This window comes from Styela clava, chromosome 4 (genome assembly GCF_964204865.1).
Source record: "Styela clava chromosome 4, kaStyClav1.hap1.2, whole genome shotgun sequence".
Classification (NCBI taxonomy): domain Eukaryota; kingdom Metazoa; phylum Chordata; class Ascidiacea; order Stolidobranchia; family Styelidae; genus Styela; species Styela clava.
Window position 1 is genome coordinate 12,300,044 of NC_135253.1, and position 26,606 is coordinate 12,326,649.

At 34.1% G+C, this 26,606-nt stretch overlaps 2 protein-coding genes and 1 long non-coding RNA gene across 5 annotated transcripts; all 3 read right to left on the reverse strand.

The window, feature by feature from the left end:
• Nucleotides 1-5,957: 5,957 nt before the first annotated feature.
• On the reverse strand, nucleotides 5,958-16,167 carry LOC120326140 (solute carrier organic anion transporter family member 4A1-like). Of its 2 annotated transcripts, XM_039392378.2 has the most exons (12): nucleotides 15,960-16,167; nucleotides 13,808-13,939; nucleotides 13,218-13,487; nucleotides 12,246-12,361; nucleotides 11,941-12,031; nucleotides 10,421-10,624; nucleotides 9,891-10,042; nucleotides 8,619-8,780; nucleotides 8,151-8,335; nucleotides 7,509-7,718; nucleotides 6,805-6,975; nucleotides 5,963-6,513 (listed from the first exon to the last, which is right to left on the reverse strand). In XM_039392378.2, exons 1-12 carry the CDS (start codon nucleotides 16,097-16,099, stop codon nucleotides 6,382-6,384), a joined length of 1,965 nt encoding a protein of 654 aa, XP_039248312.2. In that variant the 5' UTR covers nucleotides 16,100-16,167; the 3' UTR covers nucleotides 5,963-6,381. The 2 variants fall into 2 exon arrangements, with proteins under 2 accessions (XP_039248313.2, XP_039248312.2); XM_039392379.2 differs by lacking the exon at nucleotides 13,808-13,939 and having other exon boundaries at nucleotides 5,958-6,513.
• A 2,432-nt stretch (nucleotides 16,168-18,599) lies between these two features.
• Nucleotides 18,600-22,585, reverse strand: LOC144421897 (uncharacterized). Of its 2 annotated transcripts, XM_078111429.1 has the most exons (7): nucleotides 22,293-22,584; nucleotides 21,432-21,494; nucleotides 21,297-21,350; nucleotides 20,728-20,844; nucleotides 20,012-20,101; nucleotides 19,250-19,461; nucleotides 18,600-18,852 (listed from the first exon to the last, which is right to left on the reverse strand). In XM_078111429.1, the coding sequence occupies exons 1-7, from the start codon at nucleotides 22,579-22,581 to the stop codon at nucleotides 18,655-18,657; spliced, it is 1,023 nt and encodes a 340-aa protein (XP_077967555.1). In that variant the 5' UTR covers nucleotides 22,582-22,584; the 3' UTR covers nucleotides 18,600-18,654. The 2 variants fall into 2 exon arrangements, with proteins under 2 accessions (XP_077967555.1, XP_077967556.1); XM_078111430.1 differs by lacking the exon at nucleotides 20,012-20,101 and having other exon boundaries at nucleotides 22,293-22,585.
• A 2,388-nt stretch (nucleotides 22,586-24,973) lies between these two features.
• LOC144422211 (uncharacterized) lies at nucleotides 24,974-25,785 on the reverse strand. The gene is made up of 3 exons (XR_013475210.1): nucleotides 25,641-25,785; nucleotides 25,166-25,286; nucleotides 24,974-25,100 (listed from the first exon to the last, which is right to left on the reverse strand). It is a non-coding gene; the product is annotated as an uncharacterized LOC144422211 (long non-coding RNA).
• Nucleotides 25,786-26,606: the final 821 nt, after the last annotated feature.

Sequence of the window (26,606 nt, forward strand, 5' to 3'; positions counted from 1 at the left end):
AGTGGCAAAAGTGACGCCTGTGTTTAAATCAGGAGATCCAAGCATAGTAAGCAATTATCGACCAATTTCAGTTCTTCCAGCTGTAGCCAAACTGTTCGAAAAACTATTACACATCAGATTGGCAGAATATCTGGACAAATTTGACATTTTGTCAGATAAACAATTCGGTTTTAGACTTGAACACTCAACAATTCACGCGGTTTTAGACAGTGTTACTCATCTATATATGAATATTGCTGAAAAACAACATTCGGTTAACATTTACGTGGACTTAAAAAAAGCTTTTGATACAATTGATCACTCAATATTACTGCACAAACTTCATCATTATGGTATAAGAGGTAATGCACTGGCGTTGATAAAAAGTTACATAAGTGAACGTATGCAATATGTCAGTTTTGGTAATGTTAGATCTACTTCACAAAATGTTAGTATGGGCGTACCACAAGGTTCTGTTTTGGGGCCTCTATTGTTCACAATCTATGTGAATGATATCCATAATTCCAGTAAATTTTCGACACATCTTTTTGCTGATGACACTTCTTTCAAACTTTCGAGATGTTCCATTCACCAATTAGAAACCGATTGCAATTCTGAGCTCTCAAAGATTGGCAAATGGATGCACTCCAACAAGCTAACTGTGAATCCCCAGAAGACTAAATACATTGTAATTTCTAAGAATGATCGTGCAAGCGTAAATCTATATCTTGATGGTTTTAAGCTGGAAAAAGTAAAAAAAGCTTCTTACTTGGGACTTGAAATTGATTGTTGCTTGAACTGGAGTAGTCACATTGAACTGCTATCAAAAAAGTTAGCACGAGCCGTTGGAACGCTGAGTAAGCTACGTGGATTGGTCTCACAAAAAACTCTTCTACAAATTTATTACAGTCTCTTTTATTCACATATGTCTTATGGTATAATAATATGGGGTTGTTCGGCAAAACAGCATCTGAAAAAGCTCAGTGTACTGCAAAACAGAGCAATTCGCATAATTTCCAATAGCAGTTACAAAGAAAATACAACACCGTACTATTATAAACATAAACTTCTTAAACTTAATGACTTATATCGTTATGAAGTTGCAAAATTTATGTACCGTACGAAACAAAACTGTTCTCCAAATACTTTTATGAATTATTTTCAAAACATAGGTTTAATCCACAATCATGGCACAAGATACTCACAGCACAACCTATTTGTTCCAAGGTCAGACATCAGACTCATCGATTTTGCAAAAATCCATATTGTTCCAAGGTCCGGTTATTTGGAATGAAATTAGTCAGGAAATAAAAGACTGCAGCTCTGCATGTTTCGCCCGCAAACTTTTTAAAAAATATATCGATAGCTACAAGTGACATACTCACACCATCGGTCGCTGTTGGTAGGAGGACAAGAAATTACTGTGTTTTAACCCTACTCCGCCAGTCGCTCTGTGGCCATTTTACATGGGTTATTTAAATTGTCAACCATTAAGCCCTAAATGACTTTTTCATAGCGTGTTTTTAATAGAGTTCTATTCAGTTATATACCGGTATGTTTAAAACACACTCCTAAAATAATATTTTTTTATGCGACAAAATTTCTATTGAACAACCTTGAACTTGCGAGATTTTGTGTCTAGTAGAGGTTAATTAATTTTTATTTCAACGTTTTCTTGTGTTATTTTCCAACAGAACAACACCAAAACCACTATTATAGCAAGAATGGATACTCTAAAATTCACGATTGTATTTACAGAATTTTCAAATTCAAGGCTTCAATTGACAATTTTGATGATGTCATACCTCTAATTATTACTGCACAGTTTATTGTAATTTATTTCCTGTCTGAGTCACTAACGATTTTACATGCCACTCAATGTATCGAACTGGTATTTAAAGCGAAGCTAGAGTCCCTTTTTCGTGAAACATACGACTCTACTATAGAACATTAACTGTAAAAGACCATTATTCCAGTTGGTTAGGCTTGAATTATACTGTGTACATGCCATCCCCCATAGTATGGTTTAAACATATTCAATTGAGTTTTGTTTTTTCTTTTGTTTTTGTTTTCCTCTCTGTTAGTTTTGTTAATTTATTTTCGGTGTATGCTACTTCAGCTCAATTTCGTTTAAAAAATGGTAATTTTATATTTTTTTAAAGGCTGTGACTGACTCGATGACCTAACGGCCGCTTCGTCACAGCCTCGTCACAATGCCTTGGAAATTAATTTTGAAATGTTGTATGTTGTATTTTGATTTTGACATTGTTGACGAAATAAAATACTACTACTACTACTACTACTAACACAAATGTATTCCTGTAATGTTTTGCCTGACCAAAATCGGACTTCCTCAGTCAATCATAATTTATTAGGTAGATTACGAAAAATATGGCATACATGTAACCAACAACAAAAAATACTTTAATTGTGTGACAGGAGTCGCGAGTGACCTCGAAAGCAGCGACACCAACAACGCTGATTCACATTAGCGAATAAATTTTATGTAATAACCACAAGCAGTTTACAACAAGAACAGCATAAAAAGCTACATCCATTTTATAGAAGCTATCAAACGTATTTATTTTTAAGCAATGAAGTCACAAATTGACATCGTGAGCACGAAAACACAAATAAATCAGTTATTTCTCACTTAGAAATTTACCGGAAAAGTCAAGAAAATTAAATGAATGTACAATATGTACATAACGTAGTGAACAGAAATATTACAATTAGTCTTTTTTCAGTTGATGTGGTTATGTATTTGAAGAAAGGCAATACTATTTCTAGAAACAGGACTACGACACTAACAAATGTCCGACAAAAAAACACAAATATACTTATTGAAGCAACTGCAATATCTAATTCACTTTCTTCTGGATTGTTTTCGAAATCCACTATCTCGAAAATCGACTTTTTCTCTATAAGTGTGCTGTGATTTTTGCAGTCAATACAAAAACAAAAATCTGTGCAATTTAAGTTGATTTTGGCACACTTGCATAAATTATTTTGGTTATTTTTCTTACACTTGCAGTTTGCCAACTCAAGAACCGATTTGAGGGCCACATGTTTCTTCAGTGAATCATTGTTGGGTGGGAGAGTATAATCCTTTTGTTTGCCAGTGTTGAATAGACGTGCCCTGGTATCATTCACATTCTTCATATCCTTTTCATACAGTGAACAAACAAATTCCTCAGCTTTATTTATTAATGCCTCGTTAACCTCAAAAGATCTTCATAGTTGAGTAAAAGAACTGAAAACCTCAATGAAGTCTCCAACATGAGTTTGATGGGCAGTTCCAATTGCAGAAAAGTGCTAAAGTATTTCAATATGAATAGCCCATCTAAGCTGTTTGCAATTATTATGATTCTCATATACCTTTACGCTTCAAGACTTCTTGTTTAATTCATTTTATAGCACTGATAGCAGCAGCGATGAGAACCTGCGTTAGGTCGGATTGGTGAAACATTGCCGTTTTCTTTTGTAGTACAGTATCTAAAATGAGGAAGAAAATCATATTTGGTAGAGCATGAGTGTAAAAATACTACTAAATACTAACTAATACCTGGAATACATAATGCATTTTATCTGATGTACTCAATGAGCGTATATATGCTCATTGCATGTACTACAATGTTTGCATAATGCATACCATTACTAGACTATATCTGCACTAAATTTTGATATATCACAGTCTGACATGCCCTATGGCAGTATGAGTATGGAGTATAGACTATATTTTAAAACATCAACTGTCTGTCTACAACTTGATTTCTCACCTCTCAATCATTTCCAATGCTACTTTTCTTTTCACTCCGGCATAACTTATCATTGCTTCCCAGGTTCTTGTCGACTCTATGGATTTAGATTTAGCCTAACCGACATTAGTAAAATTGATTATTTTCTTCTCTTTAACACAACCGTGCATTACAGAAACAGCCATTAATTTCTATTTCCAAATATGCTGTGGTTTATATAGTAGTATAAGTCTGCTGAATAGTCAAGAAGAGTCATTAAATTGATCATAAACATTTCATGCAAGCCAGAAAATATCGTTGTTTGTGACATATTATTCTAGGTCTAGCCTTCCTTGGAGTTACCGCACCGTACCCTATTTAACAACGTCTTATGAGCTAGTGCTCAACTAAAATTGCTATTTATGGTAAGGATATACAAGTGTTTAATATCTTACTTATACTTTTCAACACCTCCTAAGAATAACTGAACTAATAATAACTGAAAAAAACTATGGAAAGGCAAGTCAACGCAAAAGCGAGCAGTAGTAGTACATCTGATATTCATCCGACCACTAGGAATCCACCTACAGCTGACTAATTTTATTATTACGTCATGCAGAAGTCTGCGTTCATTGGCCCATGATACCGGAAAAGCAGAGAAAATAGGACAGATGGTAACACCTATTTATTGTAATGAAAGCGTCTTTTCTGTAAAACGTGCAACTTTTGGAAGTGGGAACAAGGCAATATTTGTTACTAAATTTCTAATGAACATTTTAAGATCATTTTCAGGTAGTTACCTTATGTGCGCTACGAAACTGAAAGATAAATGGCCTCGGCTCGCGGCCTATAGTGTGACTCACGTAAGATGTAACCGCTGGTCGGTTGGCCGTGGTTCGCCATACGATTAAGACGTCTTATTAGTTCGCGCTCCCCCGGGATAAATATGTAAATCTTATTCCATGTTTTTCTATTTTCTCGAACTATCTCGCGGTTTCAACGATTCATTCCCTAAAACTGTATATGTCCCTGATTCCGATAGGTTCGGCAGTTTTCTTGTTAATTTAATGCAACCATTAAAAAAAGATTAAGTTCTGTCCCACAACAAAATAAGTCATTACTTTTTTATATTTACGACATAACTCGTAGTAGTATATATTTACGATATAACAACTCTCGCCATCTTGTCCCTAAGGATGTTGCGTATTTCAGTCCTCAATGTTCGTTCAGGTAATGAGTTTATACGATTTTTTCAGGCCGCTTTCACATCACAGGTATGGGCCATGGGGCGCTTTCACATCACAGGTATGGGGCGCTTTTTCTGCCGAGTTCGTCAATCTTTGTACGAACGGTGTCGATACCTCACTTGGTATTGGTTTTCTGAGATGCTATACAAATTTCATGTACCTATATATATTGCTATGCCCGTGTTCTATTTAACTGGTGATTGCAATGGCAATAGATGCTTTCTCCTCCATTATATTTAAAAACTGTTATGTAATGGGATCATATTGACTTACTAAAATTGGTAGTTTCTAAAATTAACAACTACCTCATAGTGAATGAAACATATATAAAATCATTTTCTATTTATAAACAGACATAATTAAGCATAGAAAAGAGAAGAAAAAATAAAAACATAACAGAATAACCGAGAAATGACACTACGGTCTATGTAATATGTCTGCAGTATAATAGCCAGTAAGTGCATGAAATGCTGAAAACAAATGGAAATGATTATAGCTAATTGATTGTGATCAACGACTCTCCCAATAATATTATTTTCATGCAGTAATATTCTCATCGCATAGTGTGAACTTTAAAAAAGCAGTGACAAAAGCAAAATTATACAAATAACTTATTAAGATATGAAGAAACGTACTGAGCTTAAATCAATGTTAATTTATTATTCTGCTCGTAGACAATTACCGTATCTTTATAGTATACTATGTGCAAGATTAACATAGATATGTAAAACTAAACGAGGCAATAGTAGAAGGGACATCGGGATCATAAAACAATCTGACATAGTGAGAACGAGAAGGAATGAGATATTCTCTTAATATCACATGAGATGTCACATTCTTTTAATACTCATCTGTATATTTCGCTTGATAAGCAGCATTTTCTTGAGCTCGAAGAATAAAGGCTACATGCGGAATGTGTAGTTGTCATTCATTCACAGTATACAGTATATGAATTCGCCTTCACAAAAGACCTTGCCAGTATTTGCGGGAGTTTTGTGCAAGCCGATATCTCGTTAGATCTCTGGTACGAGATTAAGCTTGCATGAAACTCTTAGTTACACAGTGTTTGCTTGAAACTAAAGTATCAGTAGCCTGCCTACTCCTTGATCAAACTTGCATGACGGAAACAAAAAGTAACATGAATCATCGTGAAACGTTAGGTAAAGCATGATTTCCACTCTGGAATTATCATTAGCGCGATATTGTTTTGGGAACGATTTATTTTCAAAACAACAACTAAATATGAATCAATTCAGTATGTAATCAATTAAAGAAATACATTGCTTGACATATATAGGGTGTGATGAGCAGGCCCATGACAAAAAAATTAATGAGGGCCAAAAAAGCTTCTTGAAATGTTAAAGTGCAAAAAAAAGGTTGAATGCTTAATATATCTAATAACAGTCTGTCAATGTTCTTTACTGAAAATCACCAGCTCGAGGTAGCTCAGAATTTTGCTCGTTCGCCACCGAATCCTCTAGCTTCAAACTTTGCTCCTTCCTCATTCTCACTAAGATCACAGTGATTGCTATGAAAACGACACCGACAAACTGAAAAAAGGTGTTGAAAATTACTCATAAATACCGTCTTATTTTCACTATTTTTATTTCTAATATCGTCCAGGGTCGGGAAATGCATATTTTGTGTTTGCGAAAACTTGATGTTCTCAAAATATACATCCATTTCAATTTAGCAGACATTTTGTTTCATTGGTAATTGATAACATTGTTTGTTCTAGATTCGAATTCGGTGTGTTCACGACTTGCCTGTCAGTGATCAGTGCCACCGATCTGTAAAGGCTGTTACAACAAATGAACTACAAAACTTCTCATTAATTTTACCTTCTCTGCAGCCATGAGCATTGTTACGTTCCGTGACATGTGACGTCTCAAATACGCTCTGCAAGTTCCCGTTTCACCGCATTCTGTACTCGATACTAAACATGCACTATCGAGAGCTTGGGCAAACAGCAAACGACCAAGTAGTCTTCCGAAGATAATGTGTGTAACTTTCTGAGAAGTTAAAAATAAAAAAATCTGTTAATAATGACACGGAGACTTATTTTGGACCTTCTAACGGGTTCAAGATCATCTTTGATTATTAGTTTTTAAATACCACTCTATCAGGATGTCATAGATAAATAGAATGATTAATATTGAAATTAAAAGTGTATTTGTTTTAGCAGTTTCTTAGGGATAGTCAACCACTCTTCTCGTGCATGAATGAATAAGCAATTGGGATTTCTAAAGCAACGAGAATAAAACGAATCCTTCATTTTTATTCATTCATTATTTGATTAAATCTGTACAGAATGCAGTGCAAGAACATTATGTTGGAGTATTTTTATGGCGCAATTTATTAAGCAATGACAATCTTCGTAATCGCGTTGCGTTCAGGTTAAAAATTATCGGGTGTCACTATTCTCAGTGATTCTGTGTTTTCCTGTCATTTATGAGATTCTATTGTGCCCATGGCAACTTGAGTTTGGTTTCTCATAATAGGGTATTTTTTCATACGTAAATTTAAGCATAAAGTGCAAACCTACCTGAATACTGAACGCCAATGTTCTCTCGTCAAATCTAACAGAACGTATTGTAGCTTGTTCTCCTGGTATTACAGTGAGATATCCAGCAAGAAAACTTACACCCACAATGATTAATATTGCGTTTAAGTTTGTGCATGAATTATGAGGACATTTATCTGCAGAAACATCAGCTAGGTTGAAGTCATTTAGACACCGACAGTTGACAAAGTGCTGTAAAAAAAACACAATCTTTGTACTTGTATGTTTCAATTTCAGCTGCATATGGGAATGCAGAATAAACGTCTATAGACCTCGTAGCAACCACTGTGATAAATGAACTCAAAACAATAATATGCTTGAAGTTGTATAAAAGAGCACTAAAAACTATACTATTAGTAAAAATTCAAACTCGGATGAAGTCAATAGCATCAGTCTTATTCAACCTTCCCCAAAAAGATTAAGCAACGGAATTTATAAATTAATATATTTATATATATGTATATATACCGTCAATATCGGCTCATACCAGAACCGTGTTGCAAAGCCTGACGAAATGCATGCACCCCATATAATTTTAAGTTCAAAGTTTTTCAAGTTTTGGTATTTGTATTGGCTTTATATTCATGTACTTCTACAGATTACTCCCCACAGTTGAGACCTTACCGTTTCATTCGTTTGATCCATACACCCTGCATGACAAGGTGAAAAGTATGTTACTCCGTTATCGTCACAGACGGGGTTAAATCGATCAGTGTTACATTGACAACCAGAATTGCATGATGTTAATATCGACATTTCCACAGTACTAGAATTCTGCTTATGAGGTATAACAGTGGCTCCAACAAATTCTGATTTGAAATTTAAAAAGGATATTCTATTACAAAAGTCCATGCTCCCGTAGTTGTCAGAAGATTCTCATATTGAACAGTTAAAACACTAATAGTGTAACAGTCAAATGCGCAATTTTCCTCTAATTTAAAGTATGATATCTCAATGAATGTAAAGCCAAGTCGACAAACAAATCTAACATCTTGTGCTGATAGGACAAAAGTGACTTTTGCAAAGGTATCGCTCATAAAATCAGAGAAATTTCAATAATCGGGATTCATCGGTTACGGCGGAAAAAACTACCTTTTTCTGTACATTGCATGTACAATCCAAAAACGAAAGCAAATGATACGATACTGCATGCCAATATGAATTGAAGTATCCCACGTAATTTGAGTTGAAACTTGGTCACTACCAGTCCACCAATAACATAACCTATGACAGTAGTTGCTATTGCCAAAGCACCTGTAAATACACAAAATATATAAAACTTGAATATTTTCTCTACAATTCATTTCAGTAATATAAAAGATAATTGAACAAATATATAACGAGAATATCGGTCGGAGACCAAAAACTTATCGATCGAAACTGCGGTTTCGAATCATGACTCTATAGTGACACCGCGTGTCCCATCACTAATTAATTATTAACTCGCTAATTATACGACATAATTCATCCAAAATCGATAGGCTTCTGGTCCGAAATATGATGAATGCACATGCAAAATTTGGAGCAGATTCAACCTCGCCTTTTTGAGATATCGCGTTCATCTAACAGACATACAGACAGACAAATACCTATCAACATACTTACCGATCTTAAGATCGATAAGTAATGACACGTTTGATCTGAAATATACCAAGACGTCAAAAGATTTATCCCTTCTAACTTAGCGATTTTTAAAATATTCGTTTAGAAGACGCGATCGAATCGTACAGAACTTTAGGACTTGACAAGTAGCCTAGCTACAGTGGCGCCTATGTATCGGGATAAGTTGCATTCAATTTCTGATTTGCAAAGTTGATACCCACGAAACAAAGCCCATGTTATTACTTATCGATCTTAAGATCGGTAAGTATATTGATAGGTATTTGTATGTATGTCTGTGTGTGTGTGTGTGTGTCTGTTAGATGAACGCGATATCTCACGAACGCGTGGTTGAATCTGCTCCAAATTTTGCATGTGCATGCACCTTACCTCGGACCAGACGCCTATCGATTTTGGGTTAATTATGTCGTATAATTAGCGAGTTATTAACTAATTACCGATCTAAGATCGATAAGTCTTCGGTCTCCGACCGATATTCTCGTTTCATTTTCAGTTCCTTTTTGTTTTGTTTTTCACAAAGATTTGATTACCAATGTCTTTCGACTGCTGGTAACTTTAATGTAAAAGAGGCATTGATCAACGTACTAATTGCATCGTGTATCGTATAAAAAAAATTAATGGAAGTCAACACCTAATGTATTACTTTATTTTGTCAGAATTTTGCATTCAATGTCAGGATGATTTCAGATTAATGAAAGGCAAAAGCATAAAATATTAGTTTATAAAAAAACTTTTGGAACCTACCAAGATAGTAAGCAGATGTTGTTTCCGGTAATCCAAGAAGTTCTACGCCAAGTTTAATCGAATATGTCATAAATCCAAATATAAGTGCTTGGTGTACCATGGTCGCTATTGTTATGCAAATGAACATTTTGTTTGTTGCTAAAGCTAACAATCTAAGAAAAGAAAAGATACTTTCCTATAAAATTGAGTATATAATGTGGTATGTTAAATTCCTATGCAAAATAATTAGTTTCAAATTGGATTGATCTGATCATGAAAACTTCTGCTCGGCCCAGACATTGCCACGCATCAACTTTTAATATATGCCAGTTGATGTTTAGTTAGACCAAGTCTTTTGATTAATTATTCTAAAACGCAAAAAAAGGTAATTATCACTGAAATCTAGTTCGACTGCGACTCGGAGGTCTGGTTCAAAATTTCTTTCTTTAATTAACTTTGTATAATCCAATTATTTTATAAAAATACAAACACGTTCCACAATGTCATTGTAAAAAAAACATTAAAAAGAATCGGGAAATCCAGTATCTTGCCTTCTTCCCAATCGTATATCATCTTTCTTATTTGTGCTTTTATCTTGGCGTTGTTCTCTGTTTTTCCTAACATCATCCGTGTTCGGCAAATACTTTGGAAGCAACATTACAGGAAGAGAGAAAATCAATAATCCTATGCCTGCTGCAATGTATCCGATCCACCATGCCCCAACCCAAAGAGAACTTGACGTGTCGATGGGAATACTGAAATATGACATGTTTTATGTTTAATTATGATAAAAAAAAACAGACAAGAAAGTGTATTTGAATATAGCACTTATTTTATCGTTGCGAAAGTTTGCGAGCGAGTCAAATATGTGAATTGACCATGGTACAATCGTATTCAGCTCATTTAACACATCAGCGAAAATTTCAAGTATGCCATGCAGAAAATATAATACGTCCATAATTCTGGAATAATAAACTGGTTAATTAACTGTTCCATACCCCAATTGGACCGGCTATTTCACAAGAAACCATGGTACGCCATACAATTACACAGTATTATCGGATATTCTCTTTCCCAAAATAAGAACGATTTTATCGAAAATACTGGAGAAAAATACGATACCGTTTGTCAATCCCAGTGACAATGGTATTTTGAACTAGACTGTATTATTGCAAAACATTTGATATATACAGTGTTTATGGGGCCGTGTCAAACAAATACATAATGTTCGTATAGCCCAGTGGTTCTCAAACTTTTCTAAAAAATTATGCATAATGGTCGCCTTGCAATTTTTCTGGTGACTCGCGGTCCACTAAAAAAATGAAAGCAAATAGCAACGCGGTATATCAAGCATTCGTCTATTGAATGACATTAAAATAGTTTAATGAGATGGGTGCGCCTTCTTGGCTCTCACTAGTTCTTCTACCTTGGGTTCTGTTTTGGATAATGCAACTCTCATATCGTGTCTCACGTCCATTCTGTTTCAACATTTTGTTATAATAGCGTGTAACGTAGGAAAAGCTACTGCACATTCGTAAGTTGTTGCAAATGGTATGAGGATTTTTAGTGTCATTGTGATAGTACGGTGCCACTGTGGTCTTTCTTTTCCTCCAGAACTTATCACAGCAAAACCGAATCATTATATCTAAATTTATTTTTTATTGTCGGGGGGATGGCTTCGGGCATTTTTAAATTACCCCGAGAAAATTTACAATCAGATGCACACGCCTTCCATATAGGCTCTGATTTACGGTACTTGCCACGTTCAAGAACGTTGGTTACGTAATAATGTCTTCGGTGGAGCCAGTCGTGCTTTGGATAAACACTGTAAAAGCATGACATCAAAATTTTACTTCAAATCAAAGTGCGAGGTTGAAGTTGTCTCGCGGTCCCCCTAAAATCGCTTCGCGGACCCCCAAGCGACCGCGGACCCCAGTTTGAGAACCAATGGTATAGCCTAACCAAATTGAAGTTTATATATAAATCCATATTTTATACTCCGAGGCATAATATTCTGGAGCAAGCATTCGTGCACAGAATTCATTAGGTGATATTTTGCAACGATATTTACCTTTTATTTGGAATTGTGAACAATTCTAACGTGAGTCCTCCAAGAAGATAACCAAATGCAGGACCGAAAGCTCCGAGGGCAGCATAAATACCTGAAGTCAATAAAGCATAACTTTATGAGGATATGATTCAACATAGTGTGTGAGTTCATATCGATTTCATAGCCAAAAAGAGCAAACACAAATTGTAATTATTCTGAATTAAAATACGTACATAATTACAGCACGGAATTTATGAAGTAATAGACACGTGTTTGATTCCCTACATCCAAATCATTTTCGTGATAGATAATACTAATAAACGTACCATTGTATAGTGCAGAATAAACTTGTTTTACATTTTCATCTAAAAATGTTGTTCCCAACACTCCAACGTTCTCGGATCCAATTCCACAGAAAAACATTCCTAACATGAAAATATATCTGAAATGAGAAATGTATTATGTACATAAATTGATCAAATAATCGCCAAAAGGGAGTTCAAAATAGGGTCAGGCTATAAAAAAAAGAAAGAAACAAGAATAAAGAAGTAGAGAGGGTAGAAATGAGGATTATATTGATTTGATACATTAATTGTTCAAACATCGAATTAAAAAATTCTTCCGGGGTACACCCAAAAATATATTGTTGTAAGCGGTCCGAATTCTGAATATTGTTTAAACGCATGTTCAAATAAACTTGAGATTAGACGATGAAGTTGTTAGTGACTTCGTATCATACTGATCGATGAATTTACTTCGATACAACGCGTAATTTCTATAACATCCCTTTGAGTTATTGGCACTGTACAATCATAACACTAGAATTCTACAGTCCTTGGATTTCACTTCATTATTATTATAATATCTGGGGCTGAAATAGCATATTTTTCTCACTCGTTGATCATTTTATATATTCATTTCCCTTACTTGCTATCATAGGTTGGTTTATGTTTATGTGACAAGCAACATTACCAGACCATGTTGAAAAATTGACAGTAAGTTACGGATAGGTATATGGAAACGATAGTTATTGACGACAATTGTAACGATTTTTTTCTCGCACTAAATTTAGCAACAGAAATAGCCCTTCTAAGCAGAATACGCATAGCAAAGTAGCAAATTTCCTGTGGATATAAAACTCGTAGCAAAAATTTCTCCAACGCACGAAATAAACTAAGAAAAATTATTTTATTGATATGCTTTTAAAAAATTTCATAATGCTCGATAAAAATGGCTTGATTCGTTACACCCTTTTCAACTATTCTGACCACCAAAAAAATGTGGATTTTTTCAGTTACCTATAATTCCTAATTGGTGAGTTACTACATTCCACTTCAGTTACGTTGCCGCAATAATTTTTAACTTTCTCTCCAACTGTATACTCTGGTATAATAAAATGTGGCAACAGAAAAATAAAACAGCCAATTCCAGAGACAAAAACCCCTCTTCCCATCCATTGTGCTTTGTGGAGGTTTTCACCGAAAAATCCAGCAGCAATAAGACCAACACATGCGCCCACGTCGATCATCACACCTATGATGCCAGATTCAGTTGTTCTAAGCTGAAATCTGTAAAATGAAACGAAATCTGTCAGTATGAGATTCCGCATGAGAATTTGACCCCTGACCATACATACTTCTTGAAATACTGGAAATTTGAAATTAATTTGTCTATGAGATGAAGCGAAAAGGTCATTTTTTTAATCACTTAAACAACAATCAGTACAACTACAATTTAGCAAAGGTGCATAGGTCATTTCGTGTCCAAGAAGGCAATGCTTTATTTTGAATTCAACGATATGAATTCAAACTCGTTGTTTAAATGAGAAAATATGTGTATATGTGTAAAATATAGATTGTGTGCTAAGCCATTTATTAAAGTAAAGAACCTTTTTTCCACCGTGGTTAATGTGACATGAAAGACTCCATTAACGACTCCATCAGAGAAAATATATGCGACTGCCATGAATGCCAACGCCCATCTTGGGGTCGCAAATTTCTGTAGAAAAGAAATCCTGCACCTGTTAGATAAATATACACATTAATAAAAAAAAGAGCAATGCTCAAATATGGACACAGAGGCCAAATGGCTAACCGCGGTACCACTGTAGCCAATGCGACCGACACATAAATCGGTTATCCTATCATTCAAAGGCTACAAATTGAAATTACCAATCAGGATCAACCACAGTAGCGATTTAAATCGGTACTGGTAAAGCTTAAGCTGAGCACCTGGTTTTCCGAATAAATTGCGAGCAAGCTCGAATGAATGCCAAGTGCACGTACAATATGCGCAAAAAAACATTGGGTGAAATATCGACCTACATAGGACCGCCAGAAAATTTGAAGAAAAATAAAAGTGATAGCTTTTTCTGGTAAGTTTTTCTATCTCTAATTTATGAAAATTTGAATCAAATTAGCTTAGTAGTTATCGAAAAATTCGATGTTTTTACAACAGAAACAAACCAAACAATCTTATAAAACAAGAACAGTAATAAGAACAACATCAATAAATTTGCAAAACAATCCATGGCGCTTCAAAGTACGTGAAGCAATATGGAGGTAGTTAAAAGTGTTTGCCTATTTTACATTAAGCTGTGTAAAGAGACTGAAACCTATGTGCAGGGGCGATATTCACTTGGCTAACACAGAAAGTCCCCGAACTCGTAATAGAACTAAATGTAACGAAATCAAATTATGGCCTAACCCTAACTTGGTACACATACTACGGGAGTACCCAATCTATAGGCCCACTTCATGTCACCTACGAAAGCCATGTCAAATCGAGTGATCACCAAGATCAGGGAAATTTTAATAAACCACATAGTAAGGTCATTTATAAATCTTTCATACTTGACTCTTAATAATCAAAAAGTGGAGTGTTTTTCTATTTTCAATAAAATTACGTATTTTTAAATGAGAATATTTTGACTGTAGTCGAAATAGTATAAAAATATCAATGATCTATATTTTCATGTATTTTAATGTTGCTGTTGTTATTTTTTTAGACAAATTGATTTGAATTTTACATCGATACAAAAATGAATTATTATGATTGTATGACAAAAGCGCATTATGACAGTTATTTGCTGATAAGCAGATTATGTGCAGTGATAATGTTATTAGCTGAAGCAGCGCGACATCTCCGATTTTCGATTACATTACTAAAATATAGAAAGATTGAATTGGGCGTACACGTAAAGCGACGTAGGTTGTTAAATTGTTATAAATTCAAAAAATTCAACTAGATTTATCAGTTAACATATTTGAAATTCTCAATGTTTAAAGAATAAAACAGATTCAATCGTTAATATATCTTGACTATTTTAGCTTGTAATTAAAAATTTTTAATATTATGTGTTAGAGTCATTTACATATGACGGCAATTTGACTAAAGGTGAACGTAATGATGTGACGTATCTTCAACAAATAAACAAATATAATACTGGACAATAAAGTCGTGATCGGCGAAGTCATAAAAGTGTTATTACCTTAATCTATACGGTACATCAATTTTCAAAATAGAAAGTCAAAAGGTCAGTATAAGTTTTGTAGTTCATGCATTATTTATGAATCAAAAGTTATTGCTTTAATTTGATGGAAATACTACTCAGTATTTAAAAATTCAAACACGGCCAAGCAATTATCAGATTTACTTCATCCTTTTATTGAATTTTCACATCGAAATTAGAACATTAAATTATGTCATGTCTCAATAATGCCTTTGCAGGGTTTATAAAACAAAATTGGGGTATATATATCGCTTTTAATGGAGCCACGTTTGTTTGGTATCATGGAACAATGACGAAAATAATTAATAACAATTATCATGTCTTGAGCAAAATAATTATGCAACCAACGATGGAATTCAAGTTGATAATAAATAAAGCACAACCGGTGTTAGCAAAACGATGTAATTTGCTGACGTTTTGTAATTTGCCGACGTGGAATTCAAGTTGCTTCTGATTCTTTATTACGGGGTTTCGGAACTTAATATGATTACCTCATCAAATTTACTAAAATTATTCGAAACTCACATACCTTTTCCCACTTGACGTGAGTTGAATTCCACAAGAAATATCATCTATGGAATAAGAGTCGGTGTGAGAATCCACTGGTTTTTCATCCATTACTCTGAATTCTTCAGTTGCCATTTCATTTACTTTGACCTCCACCGCCATGATAATACTACAACTAAAACTATGCTGGTCAAGTTTATTTCTGTGCAATATACCGCCTTTGATTTGAATATTTCTGCTCTGTAAATAACAAAAAGTTAAAACTAATACCCTGAACTCTATTTATTAATTTCTTTCACGCCTTTTCTACAAACAAGGTTTTTTGTCAGCCAGGTATACCTGAGAATCTACAATTCTTGGAAATACGTGAATATTACACGGGCGACATTGCATGTTGGGTGAGGTGATTGGGGGTGAGTTCGGGATCTAAAATCCGACGTCAAAAATTTGGCGCTCCGGAAGTGTGTGTACCAATATGAAGGTAAATAATTTTGTTCACCTACTTCACATCAAGTTGTGTAAAGGAACTGATTACTATGGGTAGAGGGTATATTCGCTTGTCTAACACAGACAGTCCCCGAACTCGTAATAGAACTAAATTAAGGAAAATCGGAGTAAAATTATGACCTAACCCTCTTTGGTACACACACTACGGGAGTACCACAAATTTGATCCAACTTCAGGTACCATGCCATCGTGCTCACTTTAGCGATACAGATATTTAGCTTTCCTTCCGTACACTTTCACATTTCATTTTTCGCCTAATATTGGCTAAAAATGTTCACATATTAAAACTTTTTATTATTTCAAACATAAACTTTGAATTTAGCACTTTCTGTTTTTGCACCATATTCGGACACCATCAGTCAGGCTGCTTCCCCAGACTGCATAAAGCTCTGCCTCTGAAAATTCGTAACTTTCAAAACCCACAATCGAGTTTTTTCATATACCACTCACTTTAATTGCGGCTTTCAGTTGTCTAATTATTGGTCATTTATTCTCTAAAACATGCATAATTGTTGAAAAAAATTGTAAGCCACGCCGTGGAATGAATCAGTTCAACTATTTTCTATAGGTTCCAGACATCAATATGAAGCCAACGCATTGAAAAAAAAATGCCGCATATTTTTGTTAGTTATGCAAATTATCAAAAACATTGATGACGTCGACTAATAGTCGCGATTGATTAATTAAATAGTACGTTAAATACTAACACTATTCTTCCCCATAACCTTTTAATATAAATATTATTTATAAGTCACGTATAGACATTACCAGAAGTCTTCTATTTTTACATGTAGGGCGGATTACGTAGGCACTTTCGTAAAAGCCACAATATGTCAAATGTGTTTGACGGTTTTTATTTTTTACAAGAGCTTCAGATCCAACCTTAAGCTTCAGATCCATTTTTAAACTCCTGTTATATTGTACACAGTTAGTTCAAAATTGCAATTTGCAATATATAGTGTTGTTGAATAATGAAATCGGGACAATAAAATAACAATAATACAACATCTCTACTCTTTTTCCAATATATATATTTAAACTAAAAATAAGATAATGTGTAATTCAAATCGGTTATTAAACCGTTTCTATGGGAATAAGATGTGGTAATTAATTTATACCTGAAGATAAAACAAATCGAAATTATTAGTAGTGAACCCTAATTTACAAATTCTTTTTATACCTTCTATTCTGCCGTTTCGTGATGGAAATCGTTTACAAAATAAGATCGAAATTACCCACGTTTGCACGAATAGGCTGAATCATGCAAGGTAATCGTCATTGTATGTAATGAATGACCTTTGTTCTGATTACCTAGAAATCTAGATTAGCGCATTGAGTCGCGTCGTAGTTAAAATAAAAAAAAACTAATACAGTGGAACAACAACAACCTTACACTTCACTGCTTCTTCTTAGCTGCTTATAAGCATTTGACCTTTGTGTCCACATATTTGTCGACCGAGCTCATGTTTAGATTTATTTTCTAATGTCTGATTGAAGTTTATCTTGGTTATAACACAAATAGCGTCACGTTTAGCGATGTCGAATCTCTCTATGAAAACAATCTCGCCAATCTTCATGACGACACACACTAAATCTTCTACAACGTTATGTCAGTGCAGTCAATGCAGATGACGTAGAATTGATCAGTTTACACTTATACATTATCCAGCTTGAATGACGTAGATTATTTGTATGCACCAAAACCGTGATTAGGTCTATATCAATGCCCTTTAGGTCCACATCACACATAAATACAGAACCATAAAAGTTCGTTGAAATAGGTTTACGAACTCACATTACACGGTAATGGTCAGGTAAGTAATCTACATGCAATTGTGGTCTACAGAAACTTACATATGTAATCGGTATTCGTTGGTTTATATACTAAATTAACCGCCGAGTATCAGAAGTAAAATGGAAAGTGTATAACTTATATCAGGAAGATTTGTATATAAAAACAATAATATTCAAAATTTGTTAGTCGATCTTTGCATCTAAAGGCAGGCAGACGGGCATGATTGAATTACCTAACGTAGTTTGCCCCTGTTAGAAATAGCCTGTTATTTACAACACGAGATTGGTGAGAATGCTTATTAGCGGTTGTATACATTGAGCTGAGCCGTTGAACAAAGCTTAATATTCATTTTGTCACAGATTATGATTAATCTTAATTTTATTATTGATCAATTCACAAATACAGTTTTTTGTCTTTATATTTCACAAATGGCTCCATTATACAAGGTGGATGGTGGATAATTCCAAATTCCTTGGTTGAATCCTCTTGTCTTATGGGCACGCAAAACGACGTTTGTGTATGATGCATCTGACTCTGAGTATGGATAACCAGGCCACCATAGCTCTTTTAGTAGAGATGTAGTTTTTCCGGATGTTAGAAGAAGTTGATCATTCTATAAAACAAAAATAATCGATTTACATCTTGTAGTTATATGAGGTAAATTGGCAAAGCCATAATTCGAACTTCTTATTTAATTTAAATCGAATTACTTTCTCATACAATTTTAACAGTTAATTAACAGTTCTACTTTGATGAGAATAAACCAATGAATGAAAGCGCTCCCAGGCTATGATGAAATATCGCCATCGAGACAGCAGAAGTGAATCTACAAACAAATAAACATAATCATAGCAGAGCATTTGCAGCATACTGCATTGCAGTCAGACTTTTATAGTTAGGGAATGTAAAAAAAATTGAAGCTATGCTAACTGGCATAAACTGGCCATTATCTTTTACCGCCTATATGGTGTGCATATTTTCCGATCCAATCTAATTTTTTGTCTTGGTACCTCATATTTCATTCCAGTCAAAACTTCGTACCATGACCGGACATCAGGAATTATCGATCGCAGATACGTTTCCAGCATATAGTAGTGTACAGCGTCATAAATATTTGCTAATTTGTTATTGCAAAGATATTCTGCGTTGCTGAACGAAATGTTGGGTATGATGTATGCAAACACTCGAAAGCATTTTGCGTTGTAAGTGACGTCGCAATTTCCTAAAAACGAAATAATTTTAATAAAAATGATTTGATTGAAGTTAACCGCTATACGAGATGTTCTGGATTTTTTTCTATAAAGCACTGCATTCCTAAACCTCACCTCAACCTTAACTAGATAAATGATTACTAAGTTAATTATTTTGTGGGTTGGCGGGGAGCTTTGAACAATAGATCCTATGTTCTAGGTTACTAACTAATAATGTAGATACGACACAACAATCTGTCAAAGGAAATGTGAAAACATCGATTCCAGGTTGATACGCAGATGAGCGTATATTTTATCCTTGATTAATATTTGTCTGATCTCAAAAGAACACCCAATACCCACTTTTCGCCCGTACTTGCCTTTATAAAAATTACTAATCTATTATTGGAATGTTCCTTCGGTGATCAAGCAAAAATAGAAATATATTGTATATACATAATAGTACTTGCGTGAAAAGTAGTACTCGCTATTTTTCTGTATGTTCAACATAGCATTTCAAAATATCGAATTAAATATACGGTTATTGTACTTAGGTTGTTATGGCTACCATGATGGTCAGACCTTTAGTCGTTGTATCTTTATTTGATGTAATTGTAGTCATATCATCATCGGTAGTATTTTGTTTACCAGTGACATTGAAACTTTCGTTACCTGCAACGAGAATAGTTTCATAGATTTATTTTAATTTTTGGCGGTCTCTCATAGTTCGAGAAACTAAATAATGAAATAGACTAATCGCATGAAAAGCATTAAAAGTTTTTTATTGTTAAGAGCGTTTTTATCTCCGGTTTGTAATGATGTAAGCTACTTTATTCTGATTTAAATAACAAATCTTTTTTCTATTTGAACTCCCTTTACAGGGTTTATTTGAAGTTTGTTGTATAATATTCCTATATTTCTAATTCAGGCCAAAACACTTTTTTTCGTTTGTGTAATCACATCCTTCAGTTGTTCAAAAATGCTCACCAAAGATATTGAAATGTCATACATCAGAATCGATTTTGCTGGTCTTAAAGTGAACCATAGCTCACATAATGATAATAGAATTTCCATCGCTATTAATCAAAATTCAGGTAATTAAATTTTGGTACCCAAGTACTTTTATCCGAACAAATTTTTCAAGAAAAAATGATTTAATTATAGAACCAACTCTTGCTCGGTCGAAGCGCCAGACTAGCGTTTTCTAAAATGTCCATAAACGATATTTCTTTATTCGTTGCAACAAAAGAAGACAATTGTTAAACTTTGAAAAAAATATCAAATCAGATAAAACTTACTTAGTGTTGAAGATTTATTAATTTTTTCAAAAGAGTTTTTCAGATCCTGATTTTCTTTGGTTAAATATGCAACTTGTTGTTCCAAAATATGCAGTCTCGAAACTACATTCTGATTATCTGTAATTTAAAATGGATACTTCATGTATTGTTGTAGTTTGTTTCGATAATTAGGAAGATTAGAAATTATTTCAAAACATTTTGTATTTAATCTTCTCACTTTCATATTATCAACTATTTATCAAAAGAATTTTTTTTATTGGAAGGCTTTAATATAATTCTTACATCTAACAGAAATAAAACTCGGAATCATGTCAGGTTATACAAAATATTTCAATATTTAAGTATTCTAGCGCACTCATCACACGTATTAAATATATAAATCAAATACAATTGATAAGGAAGTATTGGACCTCCTGAAGTATGCGCACCAAGATGGCGCACAACCTGAACTCAGGTTGTGTACCAGGTTAGGGTTCAGGTTATGCGACATCCTGGTGCGCATCCTTCAGGAGTACCGAAGTATTTTACAACAGAGCTTACGTTGTATTACGATTTTAACGATACATTACCTCTCGAGGTTTCAGTTTTGCTGTATCTCATTTTCAATTTCAAATCAATCACATCTGAATATAAAATATGTTAAAAATCATTGACAGGATCTCTGCAATTTAGTTCGATTGCGAAATGAATGATAGCTTTCATACCCTTTTTGGCTTCTTCTTGTTTTGCATTTAATTTCTTCACCTCTGCTTTTAATTGTCTGATTTCTATTTTAAAAAATAATTAGAATTGATACTGTCCAAACCAAAAAAGATTTCCGCACTACCTACATTCAAATATTTGTGCATGTTAATATACATACTTTTAATGTAATACATCATTTGGTACGTAAATAATTTTGAGGTGAAACAGGAACTTTTTAAATTTGGATATGCTCTTCTGGAAGTACGAAGTATACCTATGGATTCTTGGACTTTTTGCAATATTGTTGTTATTGATGTGCAAAAAATTATCTTTTTCGAAACTGTGGGATCAGTCGATTTAAATTGGTTAATATATAGTGATTTAGAACTCCGCCATCGTACAAAAGTTACAATACACTCGACAAACACATGACAAATTCGGGAGAATTGACAAAACTTCATATGAGATTTAAAAAATAGACAAAAATGTACTACCAGGACAATTTTATCTTGTGACACAAAACATAAATGAAAAACATGAGACTGTCTAATCAGGCTATATCATTGGGAGCATTGTAATATTGCATAAATATACGTTAAGATAAATATTATAAGATACTGTCTAATCGTACATTAATCATTGTTGACACACATGTAGAAACAGTTTAGATTTTTAGTACGTGAGAATGGAAGAAATTAAATGAATTGTTTGTCGGCGAACGCACGCATAAACTCATAAATAAAGCATTTTAATTAAGTAAAATGCCTGATATTTTGTTATAACTACTGTTCACAATCTTTGAGAATAGTCATTTCCATCTGTCCTATGTTTTGAGCTTCAAGTTATAAAGTTGTTATATCCTTCAACAACAAAAAATATACCTTTTTGGTTTACGTGTATAGAGTTTAGATGTGGCGCTATGTTGGGACTGTTATTAGAATGGCATGTAATCGGGAATTCTTTTCTTCTCAGATATTGTTCGATATCAAAACCAGTCTCATTCCAATCCGAAGTAATAGGATCGCAACTACTGAACTGACATCCTGGCTTGGCAGTGCAATGTAGAACTTCTTTGCCATCACATAAGGTGTTAATGACCATCACAAGCAAGTTCAAAAGAACAACTTCATTATGTCTAAGCATAGTCTGACAAACTGAAAAAAATGGCATTTCATGATTCACTACAATATAAACCTGGTCAAGCTACGTGCGGTGCTTATCGTTTTTCATGTTAATGCGTCAATGAATTTTCAGATTTCTGCCTATTCTATTTAATAACTTGTCTGCTAAAGCTATTTTGCTTGGTGAATATAATGGCTCAATTATCCATGTCAATTATTTTCACTGCATCATATGCAGCGAATTGACAATGCATGAGAAGTAGTAGCCCGAAGCCATTTATACAACTTAAACTTCTGCTTGAATTTTCTAAGTGAAAGTAATGCTACGTATAATGGAAAATCCTCCAAAAGAGCTTAATATTAACAATCAATTGGAGTATTAACATAAGCATGCATACTACTTTGAAGCATTGAAAAGCGGAGGTTATATTTGGTGCTTGTAATATTGTCTTATTTTTCTACTCGAGTCTCTATTGCAAGATGATTTTTAAGCTTAGACCTTGATCTGATCTAAATTACAACTCTGATGTAATTTGGAAGCGGTGAATTTTTTGGTCTGAAAAAGCATATATATACATCATAATTTTATATTGTTGGTTACTAGTGAACGTCTTTGCTCGTGACTGGCCCCTATGGAGCCGCTTCGAGGCCCCCATCGTGAGGCCAAGTCCACTCTACGTATCCCTGGTCTGGTGCATCGTCAAATCTCAATCCATTCAAAAAAAAAATGATCAAATCTGTTAAAGTCAACGTCGATGGAACTATAAATGGCTATAGCCATCATATATTCAGTCGCGTTACCATAACCATAACCGAATCGCGTAAGTCATTTTTAGCAGTTTTGAGAAAAACGTAAAAAACTTCCTAATGATATTGCTATCCATTGAGAGTCAATAATTTGCCATAGTTCAATTTTTTGATTGTGGCCGGATTTAAGTTAATCTGTATGACGCAGTCATGTGACGTCATAATGGAGCACTGTGACTTAGGCAGAAATGTGTCTATGACTTGGGGACATACGCATTTTTGCAACTTGACTATATCGCCGGAGAATAGGAGAACAGGAATATTCACAATTTTGAGTTTTGAGAAAAACGCAAAAAACAATTTGGAATTTTTTTATTTTTGAATTTCTAGATATTCACACTTAGTAAAGACCTGAGCTCTGGTTATTTTAATGTGGATGTGAATATCTTTGTAATCAATAATTTTTGGCACTTCAGCTTCAATTCTTTCCTGCTTTTTTAACCCAATAATGAACTTTGGTCCATTCTGTTCTCAACAACTTCTGAATTTTTTTGTATGGGATGCAAGGTAAAACAAGGTAACTTAGGCCTAAGTTGCAATGAAGAAATTTTTAGGGATGTAAGTTTCAGACATTTCATTTCTGATGTTCATGCCCATCATATTGGAACTTGGAACTATCTTTTTTTCAGTATTTCGGGGTTTTGAGCCATGCTCTATAAGGTGGTGGTCTTGAAATTCTGAATTTCATAATATTAAAAATTTCAGCTGGACTTCTGTTCAGGCCCATTCTGTTCTTAACTTCTACAGTCCTAAGTCCAGCTAAAATTTTTATTATTGAGAAATTCAGGATTTCAAGACCACCACCTTGTAGAGCATGGCTCAAAATCCCAAAATATTGAAAAAAGTGAATTTTGCAATAATGTGACTAAGGCCCCTCTGTTCTCATCCGGCGATATGCACCAGTCCTGAAAACCAAACCATTCAAAAACGAATGTCATTCTTAGTATCTACAATGTCTAATCCCCAAAATAGCTAACCTGTTTCAATTACATTATTTTTTATGCTTAAAAATATATATTTCATCAATATAACACGCTCTGCACACCCACCGAAATAAGACTAAGATTAAATATAAAGAATAAAACAGCAATGTAGTAGCCAACCAAGGTGAATTGGACTCAGACAGTGAATATCAAAAGTGCACGCCTTCCTATACTGTAGTATAAATTCAATTTAATAAGCGCTAAACTAGAATCTGAAATGCAAAAACTCGAAAATCCTTTGCCGAGATTATTTTGCATTTGTGACGTCACAATAGTTCTGCGTTAACACTGATAATTCATTATGACGAAACAATTGAACAAATTTGCATGTTATACAAAATCTCAATTTTATGGGTTTTGGATCTCTTAAAATAAAATCTGAATTAACAGACAGGGGAGCAGCATTACATAAATACCTATTTTATAATAAAAAAAACTCAAAACCGCCAAAAATGACTTACGCAATTCGGTTATTAGCGTGACCATATTGAACAAATCAAATCTGTACATTTGAAGCAAATAACTGGTTAACTGATCGCATACCCAACATGGATTGGTAACCGGGCGGGATGCCATAGTTCGACGTATGACGAAGTCACCTTATTGGCATTCCTCCCAATATTAACTCCCAAGAAAATATAAACGCCAACATACGGTTAGTTTTCTCACTTTTATTTCGATGTCAAAAAGAATTTATTCTACAAAAGATGTACCAATAATACACACATACGATTAGTTTTACAAAAAGGATGTGTTTTCAATATCGTCTTCTCTCGATCTAAATTGAATTGAAAGCGCATAAATAAAATGATGACTAACTAATCATTACCATCTGTGCTTTACCTTGTACGTGAAAATCCTCCAAATACCAACCACAATGAAACAAATACCAATATTCCAACCATCATCGCATAAAATGTAATAGGTAAAATTGTATCAATATACAGTGTTTCCACTTTGTCATCTGTAAACAAATGCATAGGCAAATTACAATAGTAAATATTTGAATCTATGTCGAAGCAGAATTTTGAATGAGCTCAGTAGCAGGAATCCAAATATACAAGCCTTGACCCGTAAGATAAATTTAAACTATCTCACCAATGAAAGAGCGTTAATTATTGTTGACAACAAATTATACTGTTCCTGCTTTAAACAAAACGATTTTAAAGGATGTTATTAGCTGCCTTTCATTACTGATTCAGTGCCCAAATCCGAACATAATACAACACGGATTGAAGTTTTATCACTTGGTTTACATGCCCAACTGCCCCATTTACTCGACAAAAACATATATATAATTTACTATAACTTCACTTACTTTCAGTCTCCATCTCCCACATTGTTATTGTCGCGTTCAAAGTCATCTTATTATCGCTCCTAATTAACATGGTTTTACAGATTGCAGGTTGCGCTTCGTCGACTGCACAGAACAAGTTGTGCTTTGTTTATCAAAATCGACCATCTTCGGGTAGTTTGCCTGATGCACCGTTCCAAATCGCCTAATTAGCAGCAATCACACGCTTTTTCCAATTACATAATTACAATCACAATTCACAACACTCCATTCTGAAGGTAATCATAAGATATAATTATGTCAGTTTTATTCTCGCCTGTACAGAAATTATGGTGCGATTGAAACTTTAACAAGCCTACAAATCTGTCTATTTGTCTGCAAATATTTTATCTTTCATTATAATTAGATCAACGAGTCGTAACCAGTGATGAGCTGGAAAAATCGTAACAACCGGAACGCACCAAATTCGTGAAAATGTAATATATATTTACAACACGAAGTTACCAGTAATTTTGTCTGTCGTAAGATAGAGCCGAAGAACTACAATGAAATATAAAAAAATTATCTAAATCATGACTGTTCAAAATTGAAAGAATATTCATACTAATTCAATGCAAATGTTATTATTAGAAAGGTATTGGATGAATTTTTACGGGGTCAAAGGTTGGCGAAACATCCATTACACGTCACTGCTGTGCGCTAATTATTTGCCAGCTGTAATGCAAAAAGAATTATGATGCAACAAAGCATCAATTAATATCTAAGTTTCCCGCAGAAACTAGACTTTTCGAATCATAATTTCATTTTAACAACAGGAACGCAAACGCAATAAAATGTCCAACAACCGGAACGCCGTTCCGGTGCGTTCCAGCTACAGCTCACCACTGGTCGTACTTATACTGCATATTATCTTTTGATCATAGTAGGCAAAATTGAGCCCGTGAATGCATTAGATATTTGTTAATTTTAAATATTACATATCTCAGGTAA

Bases quoted from the DNA above. Each gene is read 5' to 3' on its own strand.
- LOC120326140 (XM_039392378.2), bottom strand. From the start codon at position 16,099: ATGGCGGTGGAGGTCAAAGTAAATGAAATGGCAACTGAAGAATTCAGA. The intron at 13,940-15,959 runs GTATGTGAGTTT...TTTATCTAACAG, and splicing joins CTCACGTCAAGTGGGAAAAG to GTGCAGGATTTCTTTTCTAC. The intron at 13,488-13,807 runs GTTCTTTACTTT...TTCATTTTACAG, and splicing joins TTAACCACGGTGGAAAAAAG to ATTTCAGCTTAGAACAACTG.
- LOC144421897 (XM_078111429.1), bottom strand. From the start codon at position 22,581: ATGCCATTTTTTTCAGTTTGTCAGACTATGCTTAGACATAATGAAGTT. The intron at 21,495-22,292 runs GTATATTTTTTG...TTTTTAAAATAG, and splicing joins TATACACGTAAACCAAAAAG to AAATCAGACAATTAAAAGCA. The intron at 18,853-19,249 runs GTACCAAGACAA...TTTGTTTTATAG, and splicing joins TGACTGGAATGAAATATGAG to AATGATCAACTTCTTCTAAC.